The 23,685-nt window shown below is 41.3% G+C and overlaps 1 protein-coding gene across 1 annotated transcript in view; it reads left to right on the top strand.

Annotated features, from left to right (window-relative positions):
• LOC116328660 overlaps positions 1-23,685 on the top strand; it is a 209,680-nt gene that overhangs the window by 10,950 nt on the left and 175,045 nt on the right. The window contains exons 2-4 of the mRNA XM_039608858.1: positions 2,115-2,465; positions 10,545-10,877; positions 10,970-11,068. Of these exons, the coding sequence (XP_039464792.1) occupies positions 2,115-2,465; positions 10,545-10,877; positions 10,970-11,068 (783 nt within the window). The remainder of the gene's footprint in view (positions 1-2,114; positions 2,466-10,544; positions 10,878-10,969; positions 11,069-23,685) is intronic.

The following is a 23,685-nucleotide window of genomic DNA, read 5'->3' as shown; positions in this document are numbered from 1 at the left end:
CACAGCGTACAGTCGAGTCTTAATAGCTTACTTACAACTGGGCTCGTCAGGCACTCTTCTTGGCTGCTGTGGTTATTATTATATTTACATGCTTCCTGTCACGGAAAAGAGGGACCCAGGCGCGGTTCTTCTTCACAAAAACACAGTGCATTTATTTACAGTGAAACAGGCAGGAATAATAATCCCACGTCGACTGTCACCGCTAGTCCAGGTTAAATACCTCTCTCTAGCCGGGAGGGATGATTACCAACAGCTGGTCAGGTAATTAGCTGCAGGTGGGCCGGCAACAGTGAAGAGGGACTCCCAATGACGACAGTCGCCAGGACACGCCTCTCCCACGGCGTGCACTTCTTTAAACAGCCCGAGGACCGGGGAGAGAGAGAGAAGCAAACCCACACGCACCCACACTCTACATACAACTGTGGACAGAACAGTAGACGACAGAGCCCCCACCTAATAATAATAATGACAGCAACAATAGTCCAACACTGCTCACGGACCCCGAGTCCCAGGAACCGGGTCCGTGACACTTCCAGCTCCCGTTTTTGCTCCGTGACAACTCGTAGTTTTCCTTTTCTCCCTCCCTCGCTCACAGACACATAACGTGTATGGCAGTCCATTCTCGCTGCAGCATGGAGTACACTGCCCATGAGGCTACATTCTTTAGAGCTATGCCTGTAGCATTCTGCCTATTAGCTTAGCACAACAACAACAAAAAAGCGCTCTCTCTCTGCGTGTTTCCTGGGTGAGAGAGCGCTTTTTTGTTGTTGTTGTGCTAAGCTAATAGGCAGAATGCTACAGGCATAGCTCTAAAGAATGTAGCCTCATGGGCAGTGTAGTCCCATCACCCTGTAACCATGGCAACCGTAACACTGCCACCTGGAACAACAGAACGTAGCTGTCAAACAAAAACCCAAACAGTCCTGACCCGCGACAATATGAAACAGGGAAGTACCGCCGTGTAATCCATTTATTTCAACAAAGTAACTGTATTCTAAATACCACCTTTTTAAACGGTAACTGTAACGGAACACAGTTACTCATATTTTGTATTCTAAATACGTAACGGCGGTACATGTATTCCGTTACTCCCCAACACTGGCTGTTCATAACACTTCCTACGTCCATTAGCATGAACAACCGCATGTCCGCCATGACCTGCCCAAACCGAAAGTGACGTCATTTTGCAGAAATGTAGTGGGAGGTTTTTACCATCAGGGCCTTATGAGCCTATACTGGTGTTTTTAAAAGTTATGTTTGACTTTATGATTTTCTGTGTCGTTTCATTGACTCATATTGCAGTGCTGGAAAAAGTTTATTTTGATGCATATGCTGTTATTTTGCAAATTTGCATTATAATATAAATTTTCGTTTTTCCTGCAGTATATAAAAATTGGTGTATTTAAAAAAAACAAAACAAACCATGAAGACACTTAAAATAAATTTCCTGTGGTGGGAAACTATTTTGTGCAACTTTTTTGTATTTACAGTTTTGAGGGATAAGCCTCTTAAATTTCTCTAACTAGAAATATAAGTTAAAAAACAAAACAAAAACGATTTTCAATTTTTTGTAGTTTATTGCACTTTTTTGCAATTTATGTAATTACTATGCACTTAATACATACTTAATACATACATAAAATTTGGGCTATAATGGTTTTATTGATGTAAAGCAACTTGAAATGCTCGCAAAAATGGCACTACAGCATGTAAAAATATAATACAAGCTCTGACGGACTTGGTTCTATGGTAGGTCTTAAAGGGTTAAAAAGCAATTATTCAAGTTACAATTCAGACTGATGGCACAAAGTTCTGCCCTTAGTTACAGTTGAGTTCATGTCTGTTTAAGACAAACTATCTGTGTGTTCCAGACGTCTCTGTTTCTTACTGATAGAACCACAAATCTGCCTTTCCTCCTTTTACCTCAGTGTTGTTCAGTCATCCATCAGTTTGCTTTAACATCTTTGATGTCCCTTCAGTGTTTGTTGGATCGGAAGAATCTATGTTTCAACATAACATTGAATCATAACACACTTTTCTGTAAACCCAAGGATAAAATCCACAACATACAAGTGATTAGTGTTTTTGTTGTGTGTGCTTGTGTCTCCTTCCAGTTTCCCAGCATGCCCTGGCTCCGGTGGTGGAGGTGTATGTGAGGGAAAAATTTGTCCTGTTGCCTTTCAAGTACTCAGGTTTTATACCTGAGGACAATCCCACAGTGCTGTGGACTCGCAATGATCTCAACCCCAAATCTGTCCACCTACGACGAGAGGAAACAGATGATCTTAAAGGGCAAAACCAGCGTTACAGAGGGCGCACATCAATGAAGTCTGATGCTCTGGACACTTTAGACTTCAGTCTCAATCTGACAAACCCCGAAATGAATGATAGCGGCACCTACACCTGCTCCATCGGAAATGAAAGGGAGGAACTGAAACTGACAGACATACAGCTGCATGTCAAAGGTAAGAAACACCAACACCTGTGATTACGAAGGTCAGAGGTCAGACTAGTAGAACTTTCTAGTACTGAAAAACCTGATAAAAAAGCAGTAACATTTTCTAGACGTAACCACTCTGGAAACACCAAAACATGAACACCAAAGAAGAAGAAAATACAATCTTACTAGTACAATTTTTGGTGTATCTACTAAATCTGGATGATTTGATATTTTATACCACAAACGTTTCATTTAGGTCCACAAACTTTACCTGTGATAGAACAATACCTGGTTAGTCCACAGATCAATGTTGGCGTAGTGTCACCAGCTGATATTTTGCATGTTACCTACAGTATGAAAAGACGCACAATTAGTGTTGTGGAATGTGTTCGTAGGGAGTTTATTACTCCTACAGTTTAGTAATCATTTAAATGAAGAAGAGTCAGAGAATCATAATGTTGATTTGTCATTGATATTTATTTGTACTGGCAGCAGAGGTCAGAGGTCAGTAACACAGATGTTGAGATCTCAGATCAGGTCAATTCTACGATTAAAATCAGTATGACTGCATCTGCTTCTTTAGTTACAGTACATCCTAAAAATACTCTCAGCACTTCTTTTGTTCCACATTTTCTTTATGAAACACTGATATTTCAAAATGGATTAAATATATTTTTAACCTCAAAATTCTACATACACAATAACCCCATCATGAAAAGGGGAAAAAGTTGCTTAAAATTCATCCAGATGTATTTAAAAGGAGAAAAAAAAGTATACATAAGTATTCTGGGACACTAACACTTGAGCTCAGTTGAATCTTGTTCCCTCTGATAATCTGTCAGATATTTCATCATTGGAGTCCACCTGTGGTAGATGCAGTTGATTGGACATGATTTGGAAAGGCACACACCTGTCTGTATAAGGTCCCATAGTTGACAGTCTGCTGACCTTTGAGCCTCCATCATCTGTAAATGGAAGACCACCCACCAGGACTCTTCCTGGAGTTGACCGTCCAGCCAATCTTAGTGACTGGGGTAGAAGGGCCTTAGTCAGGGAGATGACCAAAAACCTTATGTTCACTCTAAGAGAGCTCAGGTGTTGCTCAGTGGAGTGAGGAGAACCTTCCAGTAGGACAGCTATATCTGCAGTGTCAATCAGGGCTGTATGGTACAGCAGCCAGACTGAAGCTGCTCCTCAGTCAAAGGCACATGGTCTCTGCTCTGATGAAACCAATATTGAACTCTTTGGCCTGAATGCCAAGTGTCATGTCTGAAGAAGACCAGGCACCACTGTTAAATATCAACACTTCACCGACTTCTTTTGATTCCTCAGAGGCATCCGATGGAAAACAAAACACTGCTCAGTAGATCATTTTGCACTTTATTCTCTTACACATTAGTTCTAGAAGGGATGTGTCCTGACACGTTGCTGCAGATCTCAAAATTGTGGTGTGCCCCTAACACTTTTATTACAGAAGCTCTCTCATTCTAGTCTAAACAATGGTGTCTTACAGGCAGTAGTCACATTTCACAGCATACTCATAGGTTATTGTGTAATGGCTGCAAAAACATCTTTTTCTCAGGCTGTGTCCTTGCACCACCAGAAAATAGTTCCCCGTTATCTCTATTTTGCAGCTAAGCGTGGGCGAGTCTCTCCTGCGAACTAATGTGTGTGAGAGTCTACTACATTCTATCACCCAAGGACACATAGTCTAATGCCTTTTTTCAGGGCTGTGTTCACTTAATACTATACTTTATAACTTTATAACACTTGTTAATAAAAAGCATAGCGTTATTGAGGCACTGCAAATTATTTAATCCCAATATGACCTGGTAAATACTCTCCCTACAGTCAAACATGGTGGTGGCAGCATCATGCTGTGGGATATTTTACAGTGGAAGGAACTAGAAGATGTCCTGAATATACCAATGTATAGAGTCCTTGTTGATAACAACCTGCTCCTGAGTGCTCTGGACCTTGCACTGGGTGAAGGTTTATCCTCTGACAGCAAAACCATCGTAAACATAGAGACAAGATAAGAAAGGATGGGTTTGGGACCACTTTATGGTCTTTATTCTTGAGTGGTCCAGCCAGAGTCCATACAAGAACCCAATCAAACATCTCTGGAGAGATTAGAAAATGCCTATGGGCAGAAATCTGTGCCATCAGAAACTGAATTTGAATAAGTTAAATTGGAATTTGAATTGCTCAGATTGAATCTGAATTGTAACTTGAATAAAAGCTGTTTCTAGTAGAATTCCAAAGTTGTCATCTTGTACCTGTCAGAGCCCTGTATGCTTGCAGAGACCCTACAGTAGGGAAACATGCAAAACGCTGTCCAAACCTTTGTATTTTAGCTTTATTTATGTCTTACAAAGCATCCCAACTCTTTAGCTAACTTAATAACTTTAGCTAAAGTGAATAGTTAGTCTAATTCATTAGTGCAGCATTACTGGATCACCTCTGTTTGAAGTGATATAATATGATATACAACTATCACTGAAACAGCAAACTTTGTAAATAAACAACACTTCTCATTCTCTAAACGTTTGGCCACAGCTGTAGATTACACTATCAGTGCTTTTTCACTCTTGACAATAATTACATTTCTAAATTCTCTTTGTGCATTTACAGGTAAACAATATCTAATATTTTATCTAAATGACTGCTTTGTCTTGGAAAAGGTAAAGAGCCTGAGGCCGGTGACAGTCCAGTTCTACTCTAAGTACATCCTTACGGTGGCTCACAGGACAAGGCTACATTCCTGTCCTGCCAGAAGAGAAGAGAAACTTCAGAGTCTTCATGCAGTTCAACCACACCTGTCATATTCCGTATGACAGGTGTGGTTGAACACACCTGAATACAATGAGTAGGTCATTAGCAAGTAGGGTTGCCAACCGTCCCTTAAAAAACGGAATCGTCCTGTATTTAGAGACAAAAGTAGACGTCCCGTATTGAGCTAATAAGGGACGCACTTTGTCCCATAATACAGTGAGAATCAAAAGTAGTCTATAACTGTTAAAGGAATTAACAATTCAGATTACCGCTTATCTCATTGGTCGAGAAAAGCTCGCTTACGGAGAAAATACCGGAAGACAACAGATGACCACAACAAGAAGCATGGCCAACAGGAAAACAAACGCCAACACTGCGGTGCAAGTCTTGGACGACAGTACACCTAAAGCTGGGCAGACACTGTGCGATTTTCAAACTGCACGATTGACTCGCAGGCATTATAAGTTCATAGGTCACGATGCAGGGTCTCACACTATACGGCCCGATGCTCTGATGCGACCTGAGTGCTCACACTGTGCCTCCATAAAATGAAGGTTATAACAGAAAATCTGTCGCTGGCTCTCCCTCTCTGTTTTTCACTCACCCAGACACGCACACCACCACCATCAAGTTTGCTAAATTGCTAATGAAAAACATTGATCAGGCAGCTGTGATTGAGCAGCAATGTAAATCTATTTTCACGGTTGTTGTGGTCGTGATAATTTTGTGATGCCACATCGAAAAGGCTCGGATGAGCTTTCCAAAGTTCTACAAGTTGTGCCTCCATCGTTTGTGTCCAGATCACACGCTGCACAGCCGTGCTGCTCCATCTTTTTCACCGACGTTTACGTGTTTGGGCGTGAGCAGTGTGAGTGGCTGCGGTGACACCCTCACGAGCGATTGATGATTGGGAGCTGGTCGTGAGGTGTTAATCGCTTCTCGTTACCCCACGTATACTACACGATGCACGATGAAGGCCAAAATCGGGCAGATCACCAAAAACATCGCACAGTGTGAGCCCAGCATTAGAGCAGCAATGTTTGTTCCCCTCAGAGAAAAAAAAAAGGCTGCAAAAGTACAGGGAGGAATGGGAAAAGGAAAACACCTGGCTGGAAAAGTGCACGATAACACCTATAAAGCGCACTGCACTGTGTGCCGGCGCACTTTTTCCATAGGCATGCTTCTAATGGTGGGCACATGAAGAACATGAGGGGCGTGAAAGCTCGGGGAACCCTTAACCAATTTTTTGTCCACCAGGCCACGGCAGAAGCAGATATGGTATGTAAACACTGGTTTGTTTGTTTTAAACCCTCTGATTATGGTTAATATGGGCATGTGCGGTGAATATCAGCGCTATGTGGCCAGAAGTGTGATAATATAATTTATTTTGTGTAATAAACAACTGCAAGGATAGATGATTACAACAAATAGATGACTAATACATAAAAGTAATACATAGATGAATAATGATGATGAGTTATGATGCGTAATCATGGGAACAAGTGGGTTTACAAACGGAAGCAGCTGATTAGCATTAGAAAAGCTGAAATAATACCTCAACTGAAGCCAGTTGCACTAAATGCAGTAAATGTGCACTGTTACAAGAATGTTTTTCGTTCTATTGTTTTCTATTAAATTATATAATTTTAAGTTAAGCAGGACAGAGTTCTTTTAAAGAAAGATTTACTTATATTCTCAAAAGTTAAGCATGACATGGCTTCTGTTTAAGAAAGAGACCTGTTTTATTGTGTTGATGTTGTCATTTTGAGCTAAAAATAAATGGCTAAATGATCATTTGTTTCCCATGTGTTCATATCACAAAGAATATACATCTGCTTAAATCAATTTCAAGTCAAATGGTTAAAAAAAATGATTTCACACACACAAAAAAAAAGACCTACAAAATTCACCACACTGGGAACGGTGAAGACAACTGGGTCGCCCGGCCCTGGCCACGAGGTGTCCCTTATTTATTTTTTAGGGAGTTGGGAACCCTATTAGCAAGAGTATAGAACTTGACTGCATGCTGAGGTGGCAGCCCCTAACCCTACGTACTCAAGTAAATTTAAGTAATTATATGTATTTGGAAACATATACTTCCAAAATACTTTTATTGCACCGTGTTCATTCACTCATGAGCTGCTGTAACCTGAATCAAATGGCTGAATTGCCAACTCAGCATGCATTCAAGTTCTATATGTAGCCAGTCTGGCCTTAAACTCTGATTGCCGTTAGCTCTCTGCGTTGTGTTGTGCGAATGACCAGAGGAGTCAGCTCTCACTTTGCCAGCTGGGCGGATTTATTCTCCCTGAACTGTTTAAAATAAAAATAAAACAGTACAGCGACTTCACTTCACTGGACTTCTGCATGTACACCTCTCCTCAGCGGGACCTCTAGGCGACTGAGGTGCGACATCACAATAAAATCTAATTAACAAATAATACTGCTAAAATGTATTTATAATCATATATAACAAATGTAAATGCACTGTGTCGTGACCATATAGTGACAATTACCTCAACAACAAAATTATAGTTTAGGGAGACTTCATTTACCAGTGGCAATTTTACATATTTTTTTAGTTACATATATCTAACAGTAAGTTGAAACAGTGATCATGAATCACAAACAAAAAATATAACCAGTACACATGACACAAAAATAAAAGAGGGAGCTCACATACCTGTTTAAAATAAAAATAAAACAGTACAGCGACTTCACTTTACTGGACTTCTGCATGAACACCTTCAAGGGAGAGAGAAGGATAGCGGACCACATGAGAAGCCACCTGCATGCTCCCATGCTCTCATCTGAGAATGGCTAACTAGCATGTTACAATAAAGTGCTGTACTCGACAGAGAAACAATAATTCACACTGAAACATCGAACAGAACTGTGAGACAAAATGTACAAAGGGAACGAGCAGTGTTTGAATTACTTTTAGTTACTTTAACTGTGTTTATTCACTCTGTAACTGAGAACACTAGCATACGCTCACCTCTCCTCAGCGGGGCCTCTAGGCGACTGAGGAAAATAGCGCGCAGCTACAGGAAGTGACTTCGTGGGAAGTCAAAGGTCACACAAACAAAATAAGAGCTCCCAAAATATAAATACAGAAAATAAACATATATAAATAAACACATATACATAACCAATACTGACAAAGCAAAATAACACTGCAGGATGGATCTTTGGTGAAATATAAATTACTTTTTTAATACACCCGTTACATATACTCTTGCTAATGACCTACTAGGTGTGTTGCAACAGGGACACATGGAAAAGTTGCAGGACAGCGGCCCTCGAGGACTGGAGTTTGAGACCCCTGCCGTATGGTGTTCATGCAGTTTTCTACCCCACAGTTACAGCATGTCTGACTGCCTGTTCAGCATAAGCAAAAATATATGAGTTTAAGCATGTGATGACTGAGGCCTTCCATTATGGTATTTGTATTTGTACATTTGGAATAAACAAAAAACTTGTTACTTCATGTTTTATCTTTATTATTGTTCTTATTTTACATTTTTCATTGTTGGGCATTAGGTTTATTTATAGTAGTCCTTTCCAACTTCTTTCCCTCTTCCATGTTACTGTGTCAGCATCTGTTTGGGGTTGGGAGTGGAACAGAAAGTAAGGAAATCCAAAGTGCCATTAAAACCAGGAGAGGGTCTTATATTTCAGAAGAAGGGATTAATTCAAAAGAAATGACCTAAATGCCATATTTTATTTAGGAACCCTAGAGAGCACTTTGCAAAATAACACATTCTTATAATTTCACCCTCAGATGAGCCAAGCTACGACTATCAGGGAAGGTGATGTAGGTACAGAGCATGTGAGAGTGGTTAAGTTAATGTCTGTTGTGTAGATGAAGGCTTAAGAGGGATCAATGGCACGGCATAGAGATTCAGTATCTTCAGTCTTCAGTGGACGCTCCATTTCTGGCACAAAAACACCTGTAAAAGATGGTCGATTTAGGAGGTGACCCGACAACTTCAGCCTGTCAAACATAGCAATGGAGCAGTATGTTTAAAAAAACCCCCAACTAATTAAGCATGCACTCAGTACCCTAAGAATTATCATGATAGTTAAACACAGTGATAGTCACATATCATATCACTTCAAACGGAGGTGATCCAGTAATGCTGCACTAATGAATTAGACTAACTATTCACTTTAGCTAAAGTTAATAAGTTAGCTAAAGAGTTGGGATGCTGTGTAAGACATAAATAAAGCTCAAATAGGTTTGGACAGCGTTTTGCATGTTTCCCTACTGTAGGGGTCTCTGCAAGCATACAGGGCTCTGACAGGGTCCAAGATGACAACTTTGGAATTCTACTAGAAACAGTCGATCATATTTGTCAAAGCTGAATTCAGGGCAAACTAGGCTAAATTAGCGTTTTTAGCTAGCAGCTACAATAAGCATAAAAGTTACTGTACAGCTATCATTTGTTAACATGATGCTTGTTCTTCTACATGTAATACATTTATTACCAACCTGAGAGTTTATCCGCTGGTCATTCGACATGAGGAATGACTTCTGAAGTCTTAATTCAGCTCAAGACGCTGTAGACTCCCGTCAATAACACTTTCAGTCCGCTGGCAAAACGTAGTTCTATTGATCTGCGCTTGAACCGGAACCGGAAGTAAGTTCCAAAAAACTGAATTTTGGAACTGAAATTGAATTGTAGAACTGAAACTGAATGGTGAGAGTGAAACTGAAATTATTCAAGAGCTGAATTTTTAAAGGATAAAATGCTGTTTCAAAGCAAATGAATTCATTTTCAAAATATAAAATTCAATTTCAATTTATTGATGATCATTTTCAAACCATAAATTCAATTTCAAATCAGACTAATTCAAATTCAGTTTTCAAAAGCTTTTATTCAAGTTACAATTCAGATTCAATCCGAGCAATTCAAATTCAAATTTAACCTATTCAAATTCAGTTTCTGATGGCACAGATTTCTGCCCATAAATGCCTTTGCACTGACGCCACACATCCAGTTTGATGGTGCTTGAGAGGGTCTGCAAAGAAGAATAACAAAGTTGCATAAAAGTAGGTGCCAAGCTTGCAGCATCATACTGAGAAATTCTCGAGGCTTTAATTGCTGCCAAAGTTGCTTCAATAAAGCACTGAGCAAAGTTTGTGATTGCATGTTATTCTCATTTTTTATTTTTAATACATTTGCAGTAATGTAAATCCATAGCCTGTATTACGTGTAGAATTCTGAGGTTAAAATGAGTGTTGGAATAAAAGCACGTGGAACAAGTGAAGTGCTTGGAATACTTTCCAGATGCAATTTTAATCTTTCTGCTTTATTGTCCTCAGACCAGCAGGTGGAGGTGAAAGTGGAGGAAGGGTCAGACTCTGTCACGCTGCCCTGCAACACAACACCTGACCTGGCTGAGGACACCACAGTGGAGTGGACTCACTCTGATCAAGAACTCACGGTGGTCCAAGTATATTCAAATAAGAGTGATCACCTGAAACAGCTGGACAACCTTTACTGCGGCCGTGGAGAGATGAAAGAAAACCTGCTGAGAACTGGAGACCTCCGTCTGACCCTGAAATACCCCACAAAGAGAGACAGTGGAGGATACATCTGCACCATCTACAGGGGCAAAGACATCCTGAGACAGAAAGTAGTGCTGCAGGTCAAAGGTCAGAGATGTAAAAAAACAGCAGGGGTCATCGCAGGAGGTTGAGGTCAATGTTCAGCAGTCATGTTGATATTGTTTTATGTTTCTCCACAGAACCATTTTCAGCCTGGGCCACAGTTCTCCTGGTTCTCCTGGTTCTTCTTGGGATTTCTGGAGGTCTTTTATTTCATTTCCGGCACTATTTCATGTCAGGTGAGTGTCTTCTACTACACTACCCACAATGCCGATGGTTAGCAGGTGTCCTCTGGTGGCTCCTTGACTGCGGCTCACACAAACTTGTTCAAGAATGGTAAATGGCCTGCATTTGTATAGCGCTTTACTCAGTCCCTAAGGACCCCAAAGCGCTTCACACTACATTCAGTCATTCACCCATTCACACACACATTCTGAAGCTGAAAGAGTTGAGAGTTACAAACAGCTGATACAGAGAGCTGAAGAGAAACTTCCAGGTTTGTTCCAGAAGTCAGAAAACCTCCTTCAGACAGTCATTGATCAGTGAAACAGCTCCACAACATGACTTTACTAAACAGTGTGTGTGCTTCACTGCATTGATCTGACACAGAGGCTGCATGTGTACAAGCTGTTCTTCTTCTGTGGTGGTAAACAGCAGGCTGACATGGAAACATGTGCTGACAGTAAATGTTGCAGCAGCTTCAGTAAATGTTCCTCCTTGAGTTGTGCTCAGTCATGTGGTGGAGAGCTTCAGATGTTCAGAGCAGACACATGAGATCTTCATGGTTTCTGTGCTGATGTGTGTGAGACATGGCCGACTGTGGAGGCTCAGTCTGTCTGTTCTTCTGCTCTTCATCCAACATGTCTGCAGCATTAGTAAGGTATTAGTGAGTGCTTAATTAATCATTTATAAAGCAATACTCATCCTTAGTGTTTGGTTTATAAATAGATATAAGTGTATAATCTTTATTAATATGTCTGTTTTATATGTCTGATGAACAAAGTATTTAGAAGCACATTTGTTTGTTTTAATAAATGTTTCGTTAGTACTTATTTCATATTTTATATCATGGTTAATTCAGGTAGTTAATAGTTAATGTCTGTTATTCTAGAATCTAGATGATCTAAAGTGAGAACTACTTTGGCTTTATAAAGAATTGCTTAATGAAAATGGAAGTGTTTCAAGACTCCAACAAGTCTTTAAAACAGAAAAATGATGCAGACAAAGCACAAAGAGATACAGAACATACAAATATTAACTGCCAGGCGCAAACATCACCCACCTGAGGTTCACAGAATACTCAGCTTGTGCGAGTGGATTAAACTAAGAAGATCAGCTGAGCAGCTGAGAGTCACAGGATAGCTTAACTTAGATATACTGAAGCCTCTTCATTTAAGACAAACACAGTTTTCACAAATCCATGGTGATTATTTGACATAACTTCACAAACACCACAAACAGATGCCATGTATCCATCATGTTAAACTGATAATGCAGCGAAATGTCTCTGGGAGGTTTCAGAGTTTGGGATGTTTTAGTTCAGTCCTGAGGTTCAGCTTCCTCAAGTTTGTTCTCTGTTAGCTTTAGTCAGACATGTCAACGTCCAGCCTGCTTCAGTTCCAAAGTGCTGCTGAATTAAATGAAATCGTGCTGAAGGAAGTAGTGCATGGTGTCCTCTTCATACACAATGAAAACTCTGAGCAGCTTCTTGGGGTCGAGGTGATTCTCCATCATCAAAGAGAATCCCAAATCAATGTGCATTTCCATGGTATCTTAAAACCCCATCCTGTAAAACAGGGATGTTACTGGTTGCTTCTGTCCTTCAGCATTTCTCTACACCTCTGAAAACTTGCTGCTGTCTGCTTGTTGTTCTTTCAGTTTTTATGGTGAAGGTGGAGGTGGAGGAGGGGGTGGGGTCTGTCCAGCTGCCCTTTAAAACCACAAAAAACCTGTCAGGGGAAATTCAAGTGATATGGGAACGTTATGAGCCGTTCCAGAAGGCCCATGTGTTTACAAATGGTCCAAACCAATATGAAGAACAGCACGAGGTTTACAGAGGCCGAACTGTGATGAACATTAAACTTAAATTAAATTGTGATGAACTTTACTTATCCTGTAAAAGTCTTAACAAGAATAAAATCTCTTTTCCAAGAGAGACCAGCAGAGGGCAGCATAAGTTACAAGAAATACCATGCATGACAAGTAAAGAAGCAAATACAATATTCCACACACACAAGTGAACACAATCATTAATTCCTGAATCCTATAAAATAACAGGTCATTATCAAACCAACAATAACAAAATTCACACTGATCAAATTGAGCCATTCTCTCACTTCTTTTCTTTTTTTAAATTATAATTTTATTGAAGAAAAAGGAAAAAGAATTGTTACAATAAAGTGTCTCAACACCATTTTGTTTTACAATCTAATAACAACAAAAAAAATTAACAAAAATAAAAAATAAAATAAACTCGGTGGTTTGATAGTGTGTTCTCTCACTTCTTTCCAATGGAATTTAAACTCCTTCTATAGATTTTTCCTGAGGCAACTTATTCAAAAGCTTTTTTCCCCCAATTCTGTTCTGACACAGAATATACACACATATACGTATATAAGGTACGTATTATTATATACGTACCTTATATACGTATATAATATACATATACATATATAAGGACACACATATACACACAAAGAGAAGAAACAAACCCAAACAGCAATTTAGAAAGAAAACAACAACCAAAGTCTGTAAATATACAGAGTTGGCCATTTAGCAGCAGCATGCAGACAAACATCGGGAAAAACCATCCCTAAGGTATCTTGGTGGTATCTTATCCCCGTAATAAGATTTTATTATTTTCCAGAATGTTTTAGGATCATTAAGATGTTTAAAATTTTTTCAGAGCTAAAATTTGCCTCTTTCTGAGGAACTCTAAGAACAAAACTAAGCATTATTATTAGCATTACTAAGCAAACGTCAATAAACATCAATAAAATATTGTTAGTTATAGTCATAAACAGGTCCAGGATCAATGTGATAAGTTTAGAACCAGTAAATTAGAGATCATCAAGGCCTTTGTGTCTTTAAAACACGTCTGTAACAGATTTAACAGGAATTAATCATGAAAATCGAATGTGTATCATCTGCATGGCGATCATACAAATCTATGAATAATTGCTGTGTGTAAAGGAAACTCCTCATTTATACAAACAAAGTGGAATCTATCAGATATGATTCAAACCACTGCAGTGAACTTCCTTTAATAACTCTGGTGTGTTCTAGTGTTTGTAGTAAATGTTGTGTCTACACTGAGGTCTAACAGGACAAGCACAGGAATAAGTCCACTGTAACAGGTCATAAGGAGAACATTAGTAACCTTCACTACAGCTCATGTTGTGCTTTGTTGTCCTCTCAGTCCCCTGGGTGGGGGTGGATTCAGGGGTGGAGTCTGTCGAGCTGATCTGCAAAACCACAGTTTGTCTGCCTAAAGATGCTAAAGTGGAGTGGAAGGATGATGAAGATGACACAGTCCACGTGTATGAGAACGGCTCTGACCAGCCTGAAGAACAGGACGATAAATACAAGAACCGAACAAAGATGAAGAGAAACTTACTGGAACCTGGAGACCTCAGTCTGACCCTGAAACACCCCACAGATGGAGACAACTACACCTACACCTGCACCGTCTACAGCAGGGAGGGAAACATCCTGATGAAGAAACAAGTGGAGCTGAAAGTCAGAGGTCAGTGCTGTAGATACAGGTCAAAGGTCCATGATGGTGGTTCAGTCTCAGTGGGCTCCATCCAATAATGTTACAGTGTTAGCATGTCTGATGTTTGTGGCTGTTTTGGTTTTTATTTGATTTCCACCCAAATGTAAAAGCTTCAGCAGATGAACTGTAGGAGCAAAGTTCATGTGTGAGACTTCATCTGAAAGGTAACATCTTCTAGTTTCTGAACATGTGTTTGTTTAGCATGTGGCTAAAACACAGGCTAAGCTAAGTCAGTTCAAACATCAGTAAAAACCTTCTTTTGTCATGATTCGGCTGTGTGGCTGGCAGGAAGTGGACCCAAACGCAAGCTCACGGAGGCAGGAATGAACTCAAAACACAGCTTTATTGCTGGACAGGAAAACCATACAAACTAAACTGGAAACTATAACATATTACACGGAGAAACACACGGCCAGAACTGAGGGAGACGCAGACATAAATACACAGAGGGTTAATGAGGGAAGTGGGAGCACACGGGGAACACAGGTGACACTGATAATCATAACAAGACATGGCAGGAGTAGTAAACACGACACTGACGGGAGACTGTCAAAGTAAAACAGGAAGTACAGAGGTGCAGACAAGCGGAGAGAGTGCACGACATAACGGGCTGGGAAAAACATGGAATAAAACACAAGGAGGGGAACGAGGGTCTACAGATACACAGAGGAGCACACAGGGGGTAATCAAATAAGGAGCATCTTAACAGAACAACCTAGAAACCAGGGCACAAGTAAAGAACAAAACACAAAACACACGAAAACTAAGAATACTGGGCCAACATGGCCCAGGATCATGACATCTTTGGTCCTCATCTATAATCAGTCATATCTGAGTCACAATAACTAGAAGATGATTTCTAGCAGAGCTGTGAAAATCTCCACATCCTTTCTCCATGTTATCATCCAAAGCTGTGTGAAGTTTCAGAGCTCTGCAGCTAACAGAGACTTTCAGTTTGCTGCTCTCTTCCTCTGACAGCTCCATTCTTAGGGAGCGTTAGTTCTCTGTTTCACTTTATTCCACTTATTCAGTCTGATGTTCTCTGATCTGTTTCTCTTGTTTAGTGTCTTAAATGCTGCCAGTGCCTCTCTTTGCTTTAACCAACCTTTCTCTTTATTTCTGAGCTTTTTAAGGACTTTAACTGATGCATCAACCTTTGAAAATGGAAAGAAATCAGTCAGATTCATGGCTGCATCAAAGTGTCACATGTAGTTCTCCCACATCAGCTGGATTATATCTATAGCAGCAAACAGCAGCTGATCCACAAATCTTTGTCTGTGTTAATAAAGTTGGATCAGTTCAAATAGTTTGTTGCTCTGCACTTGAAAGCAGCAGTTTTTCTAATGCACCACCTTCATGTTTCCTTCATATTTGAATCCCCCTGTAGATACTGACAGGTAACCATGTCACACAGAGCTCAAGCCTTTGAATCCAGCTGTGACTGTTGATTTTCTATTGAATGGACTTTTTCAAATCCAGCTGTAGGCCTGTGTTTGTGAGCTCATTAACAGCTGTTTATTTAGAGATACGTGGTCCTCACAGGACAGCCACTACAAACATATGATTTTATAGAATATGATGCATTACTGCAGATTCAACACAATAGAAAGGATTTGAAATGAGCTCAGCCTTAAACATGTGCAGCAGTAATATTGATCCATAGACACTGATGGGAACATTTTTCTGCACAATAAGTACTTTGACTTTTCATACTTTATGTACAATTTGCCAGTACTGCAGTTTTGTGTGTAGTGAGGTGTTTTCATGGTGTTTTATTGGTGCTTTTACTAAAGGAAGGCTTCTATCAAATTCTTCCAAATGTTGTCAAACTGAGCTGTGTGATGAAGTGAGTGTGACAGAAACACTCAGACTGTGTTTCTCTGCTTCATCAAGTCAAATCTGGTCCTCAGAGACTGAATAAAGTCCTGTCCCACTAACAGCAGCTCCATCAGTCTGTTCACTGCTTTCTTCCTGTCAGTCTTCATCTTTCTGCTGCGTCTCCTCTTCACACTGACCACTTTCTATCTAACAGTGAGCTCCCAGTGAAGCAGCAGCATTCAGCCTGTTAGAGTCAACACAAATGTCTCCATCCATGCTCATGTTGTGCTTTGTTGTCCTCTCAGTCCCCCAGGTGGAGGTGGATTCAGAGGTGGAGTCTGTCCAGCTGCCCTTCAACACCACACTTCACCTGCCTGAAGGTGCTAAAGTGGAGTGGGTGGAGAACAAAAACAACAGGAAGGTCCACGTGTATGAGAACGGCTCTGACCAGCCTGAAGAACAGCACCGGGACTACAGAGACCGAACGAAGATGAATGAAGACCTGCTGAAAACTGGAGACCTCAGTCTGACCCTGAAATACCCCACAGACTGGCACACCAGGACCTACACCTGCACCGTCTACAGCAGGGAGGGAAACATCCTGCTAAGGAAACAAGTGAAGCTAAAAGTCAGAGGTCAGTCCTGTACCTACAGGTCAAAAGGTCAGAGGTCATGTAGGAGTTTATTGTCTAACTCATCAATACATGCTTCAACATTCTTGCACATTTCTGTTTGTCTTTCATTACTAAATACATGCTTAATGACTTTTTCTTCAGTATGTTTGGATATCTTGAAGAATTTCTTCCATGGACACTTTGGCTGCATTTAGATGAGAAATAACTGCTGCACTACTATTTACAAGGCCTGCTGACGATGATTCTGACTCGGCCTCTAAATGTTCAGGCACCACATCAACATTAGCAGCATTATTTGTGTCAATAACACTTTGACCTAATGAAAACTCTCGTTCCACAGAATCAAATGAACTGCTTACGTGGCATTTGTTCAGGTGCTTTATAAGCCAGAAAAGCTACTGAAAGAACGTGAGCATCCCACTTGACCACATTTAAGATGCAAATAGTTGTTTGCAGAAAAGTGAAAAGGTTGGTCAGGAATGAACTGTATGATGTATCAAAGACATAATGGGTCTTAAAGAGTTCATCAAGGGCTCCTACTGAACCTGTCGCTTTACATGGAAGTGAATGCTTGTCAATCACAATGAAGAAGGCATGAATGCTGCTTCTTGTGGGTCCCTGAGGAAGGAGGTAGGGTTAACTGCTTTGGGTGATGTTGTCTAGTTGCTGCTGTACACTGGTTCCAGCCTACAAAAACACATTGAACAGCAGTATTTAGTGACTATCCTATTAGATTAGATCCACCTTACCATACATGAAAATGGAGGTGATGGAACATATATTTTAAATAATATACCTTTTGGAAATTGATAAGCTTATCAACAGCATGAGATGCAGACATCTTTCCTGGTCTCTTTCGTCCTTGTGCAGATGGTGGTAGCAGATGTAGCAACAGCAAAATAGCAGACATGTCACTGTGCCAGCCTACAGACGAATAAACAAAGAATTACTCCAAAAATGTATTCAATAGACAGAATTACCTATATAACCAACAATGGCAATTAAAAACAGTCACGCATTCTCAACTTCAGTAGCTGACTCAGCATTGCACATGAACTCCAAAAGCTCTGAGGTGGGTACAAGTCCATGACTTTTGTTTACAATATTTGATAACAATGGGCTGACACTCCAAGAATTTGTTGGCAGTGACCTCATCAAACAGGAGGCTGAAATCTTGTTCTATCTATAATGCAAAAATACAGCACATAAGAGAGGTGTAATGAGTAACACTGCAAGTTGCATGAAATATTTCAGTGATTCACCAATGAAGATGTTTTTCCTGCTGTGTCCAGAAACAGCTGGAAGACTATGAAGACATCTGCTGCATTCTTAAACGAATGCTCATGCTTTTTGTTTTCTGCTTATTTTCTATAAGATTGTGATTTCATGAATAAATATAAACTCATCACAGTTCTTTCTCCTCATCCTGCTCCTCTTAAACAAACGCTTCCTCCTCCTCTGCCTCTCAGTCCCACAGGTGAAGGTATATTCAGGGGTGGAGTCTGTCCAGCTGCCCTTTACCACCACAATTCGGCTGCCTGAAGGTGCTAAAGTGGAGTGGATGGACAGAAAAGGCAAGAAGATCCACGTGTATGAGAACAACTCTGACCAGCCTGAAGAACAGCACCAGGCTTACAAAGACCGAACGAAGATGAATGAAGACCTGCTGAAAACTGGAGACCTCAGTCTGACCCTGAAATACCCCACAGATGGAGACACAAACGACTACACCTGCACCGTCTACAGCAGGGAGGGAAAGATCCTGATGGAGAAACAAGTGGAGCTGAAAGTCAGAGGTCAGTGCTGTAGATGCAGGTCAGAACTAACAGTCTGTTGCTGTCCATCTATCAAAAATCACCAAAACTTTTTTTCCAATCATTTTTTTCTTGCCAGTGAGCTAAAACTGGAACTGACATGAAAACTCAAAAAGATATTTTAAATTATTCTGCTGATGCTGTAACATGAGGAAACGTGCAGAAATGACTGAGTCAGCATGTTGTTGAAGTGAGTTGAGTGATTGTGAGCAGATTAGATGTGCGAGCCTCCCCTGTAGAGAAAAGCAAATCTTCTCCAGAGTTTCCCACCTCATGTTTTCCTGTGTCACAGCTGATTGTCAAATCCTGGCTGTCACTAAATGAGTGGTCCAAAGGTGGAAGGAGGAGCACAGTTAGATTGTTCACCTCCTAACCTGTGAAATCAATCAGCTGAATGAAAACACTGTGATCCTATGAGCTGCTATCAGGGCTGCTCCATTCTCAGGATTCTCATCTGGATGATTGAAGCAGATTATTGATGAAGTCAGCAAACAGCTTTCAAAATGGCTCTTTTCCAGGGGAACTCCTGAAATGTAAATCTCATGGAAATGAAGAAGAAGTCCAAAGGCGTGGTTAGGCCCAGACTTGTGGCTGTTTTCAATGTAAAGCCCATGTTGCAGGCAGCTGCTGCTCCTTACTGGCCCACAGTCTCCACTGATGGATGTGTCAGCTCACTTGTACTGTAGCCACGGGGAGAGCGATGGAGAGATGAAGCTGACAACCAGAGGTGTAGTGCTGTTTGTTGAAGTAGCCCAGCGCACCGTGTGCCATGTAAGCACAAGTTTCCAGAGATGATTGGACTCTGAAATGATCCATGTTGGACTGAATGTAAGAACAGATCATAAAGTCCTCTGTGTGCCCGTCTGTCTGAGCATCTTCATCAGTGTGCAGCTGATCTACAGCTAATGTGCTGATTGATGAGCAGCCTGTTCATGGTGATGATGAGAAACAGATTTGATTCAAAGCACAAATGAGTGAAAAAGAGCAGCAGCCATGATAGAGCGAGTCATCTGCTGACAGAAATAGTGGAGTGAAGGATTTGTGCAGCGTTTCTCTGTGAAAACAGCTGATTCAGATCAATGAGAGGAGGATGAAGGAGAAGCAGCATGTTTCTGATAGAAGGATCACTGCTGTGCTACAAACTGCTGGGACTGTGTGTGAATGTGTGTGTGTGACGGCTCAGCTGGAGGCAGGATTGGTCCAGAGGAGAGCTGCTTTATTCCAGACTAACTCTTCTAGAAAGCTGAAATCTGTGTGGAACAGCTGACCTGTACCATGTGGAAAAGAACAGCGACATGATTCAGCGTCAGATCCCGACACATCCACGGATTCATCCCGTTACAGGAACTGTGCCACACGTGGCCTCTGTTTGTTCTGCATGTGATGCTGCAGGGATTTCTTCAAGTCACTATAATATGCTGCTTATTGACAGTATTTGACTCTACACATCTGTGTGGGCAGATTTTCTCTCACACGAAGGGTGTCCTCAGGTAGCCGTCTGAACGCTGTACGACCAGAGATCACATTAACAAGTGTATCCCTGTATTAACAAACATGCGATTTTTTTATCATTGTTGTGAGGAGACCATAAATAGCATTTGCATTTTCTGTTGTACTGTTCATTTGCTGTTATGGAGTTCTTGTTATGGATAAAAAGTGTCTTTTTTTTGTTTCAAAATAGCTGATAACTATTCACTGATAGCTGCCAACATCTGCGAACAAATATAATTCTATAAAGTTGTTCATTATAGTGTGTAACTGTTAATGTAGAGCATTATTAAATTTATTGCTAATGTAATCATATGGCACATTGACTTCTGAGGAACTTTTAGATGGCACTCATCATCAGGAAGGTTGCCTACCCCTGGTGTAAATAAACAAAATAAATAAATTGTTTTAAACAAGGACCACCGACATTTTTGCTTTGTTGGCTCTCCACTGCTGTATTCAGAATACTTTATTAGTCCCTAAAAAAATTTTGCCAGATGGCAAAAATACCATGTGGTGACTCTGCTTATTTAGGTATATATTCAATAATTTACATCACTGTATTGATAACAAATATCAATAAAGCTTGGATTGATTGATAAACATAAAATTGATTGATTGATTGATTGATTGATTGATTGATTGATTGATTGATTGATTGATTGATACTGTAAACTTAGGATCAGGTAATGATGTCTGAAACATCATATCCTTCTCTGACTGAATTTGAATTGCTCATGGTGTTTGCTGTGTCGAATCTAGTGTATAATGCGTTTAGATCCTCACACAGAGAGGCCGTGGTCTGCAGTGTGCTGATTTTCCTGTGATTGTCTTTAGTCCCTGCCACATACTCCGAGCGTAGTTTCTGTGACCTTTTTGCGTGGTGCACGGAGAACCCTGGTAGCTATATAGTGGAGTCAAGTACCTTGTACGATAGCCAGGTTTCTGTGAGGCAGATCACGCAGCAGTCCTGCATCTCCCGCTGAAAAGAGATCCGCGCCCGATGCTGGCACAGCTTTTTGTCCAGAGACTGCACATTAGCCACTAATAAACTGGGGAGCGCTGGTCTGTTAATGCACCATCTCAGTCAAACCAAAACGCAGAATCTTCTACTCCTGCGTTGGCGTTTGCGGCCTCCAGGGGCCCAGGACAAAGGCGTCTCAGATCAATAGAGGACCTGCTCTACCTCCTGAGCTGCAGCCACCCAGTGGCAAAGATGAGTAAACGCTCACTAGGTTTTGGATAAAGTGTGCACTTACAAACATGTCAAACCTGCATTTGAAACGTTGGCTACCATAGCAGTATAGTATTGCAACATGGCATTTGGGTCTTCTAACTAAAATAGGAAAATAGGAACATAAATAGTGCATCATTGCCAGACCTGGCCCACATCTGGCCCACATACACTCTGCCATGACACCAGTCACCCACATAGCAAGCAGGTCTGGCCCGGATCTGGTATCAAGCCAGCACTGCTGGCTGACTTCTGGCATGATAAGATGTATGTCAACCAGATGTGCACCAGGTCTGGCAATGACGCCACTGTTTATTCAATGGCATGCCATATCTGGCCCAATTATCATTTGGTGTATGTGGCCCAGTCCCATAGAAAACAGCTGTGGCTGGGATCCAGCATCAAGCTGGCATTTCTGACTGACCGGTGTGTTGGCAGGGCGTATGTCAACCAGATGTGGGCCAGGTCTGGCAATGATGAACTATTTATGTTCCTATTTTCCTATTAGTTAGAAGTCCCAAATGCCACGTTACAATACTATACTGCTATGGTAGCCAACTTTTCAAATGCAGGTTTGACAGGTTTGTGAGTTTACACATTATCCAAAACCTAGTGAGGGTTTACTCATCTTTGCCAGTAGATACCTATTGATCAGAAGATTAGTGGTTCGATCCCTGGCTCCTCCAGTCTGCGTGTCGTGAGTGTGAATGTGTATGAATGTAGTTAGGAAGCACTCAGTCAAGAGAAAGTGTGTGGTTGGGTGAATATGGCACGTTGTATAGAGCACTTTGATTAATCTGGGAGAGTAGAAAAATGTTATATAAGAATTAGTGTCTGAACAGAGTTTTGTCATGTTACTTTTGCACTATTATGCACATATTGTTATTACATGGCTTAATTAAGGTACACATTAGGCTGACATCTGGGCCCAGAGCTGAAACTGCTCTGGCACAGAGATGAAACTGTTCTAGGCCAGCACAGGACCACCAGTGTATCTGCAACTGGCCTTGTGCTGGCCCATGTGTGGGACACCTCTGGCAAACCAGATCTGGGCCACCAAAGGGCCGTCATTCTTTGAGGTATGTGGGCCATGTGAAGCACATTGTGTGGAGATCCGGGCCATACCAATTTGCTATGTGGGCAGTCAGAAGTGCTAGCTTAATGCCAGATCCGGGCCAGACCTGTTTTCTATGAGAATGGGCCACATGACCAAAACATACAATCAAGCAAGATATGGCATGCCATCACAGTGCCATCTATACCAGGCCTGGCCCATATCTGGATGACATGCAAGCAAGATGGCGCCTGTGTTTGGCTGTGCCGCTGCCTCCGTCCGTGTGTTTGTTTACTTTATATGTTATGCAAATGTTCTTGCTACAGTTTTGTCCGGTGTCATCTCCCTTCGGATTGATGATCGCCATGCGTTACTGGCGATCAAATCTGCCATGGATAACTTTCAGAGTCAACGATACGACGTTGTTTTCCCACCACCGCTTGAGCGCGATGCAGCACCCGGTTTACCTCCACTCTTGCCGGTCAGCTCAATTCTGCTTCAGAGGCCTCGTCGGAGGAAGCGGGGGAAGAGAGCCGGCTTTCTTGTCCTGCTCCGTCGTCTTCGGAAAGAGGCAGATCTTCGTGGGCTTTATTCCTGGGCTGCTAGCGGTAAGATCCACCTGAGACTTGTCGGAGCTGGATTAATCCCCACAACCCACTTTGTTTACCACCCAGGCTTCCACCTAAAAGCATGGAAAGCAATGCCTCATCGTGGCAGGAACCCTGTTTTGCTGCGCAGCTTACCGCATAGTACGAACTCTGTTACTGGAAACCCTACCCCTGTCCCGGTGAGTCGCAGCGTTAAATGGATGTTAATTAATGCCCGCTCAATTGCCAACAAGTCTTATATTTTAAATGACTTGTTCTGTACGGAGAAGCTTGATTTTATGTTTATCTCTGAGACATGGCAGCGTGAGAATGATTTCTCACATCTTTTAGAGCTGTGTCCCGCTGACTGTTCTTTTCTCTGTGCACCTCGGATATCTCGACGAGGAGGTGGAACAGCGGTAATTTTCAAAAGGACATTCTTATGCCAGAT

The sequence above is a fragment of the Oreochromis aureus genome, linkage group 3, assembly GCF_013358895.1.
Source record: "Oreochromis aureus strain Israel breed Guangdong linkage group 3, ZZ_aureus, whole genome shotgun sequence".
In the NCBI taxonomy this organism is placed as follows: Eukaryota; Metazoa; Chordata; class Actinopteri; order Cichliformes; family Cichlidae; genus Oreochromis; species Oreochromis aureus.
Note: the sequence above shows the minus strand (reverse complement) of the source record. Positions and strands in the feature narration are given on the sequence as shown.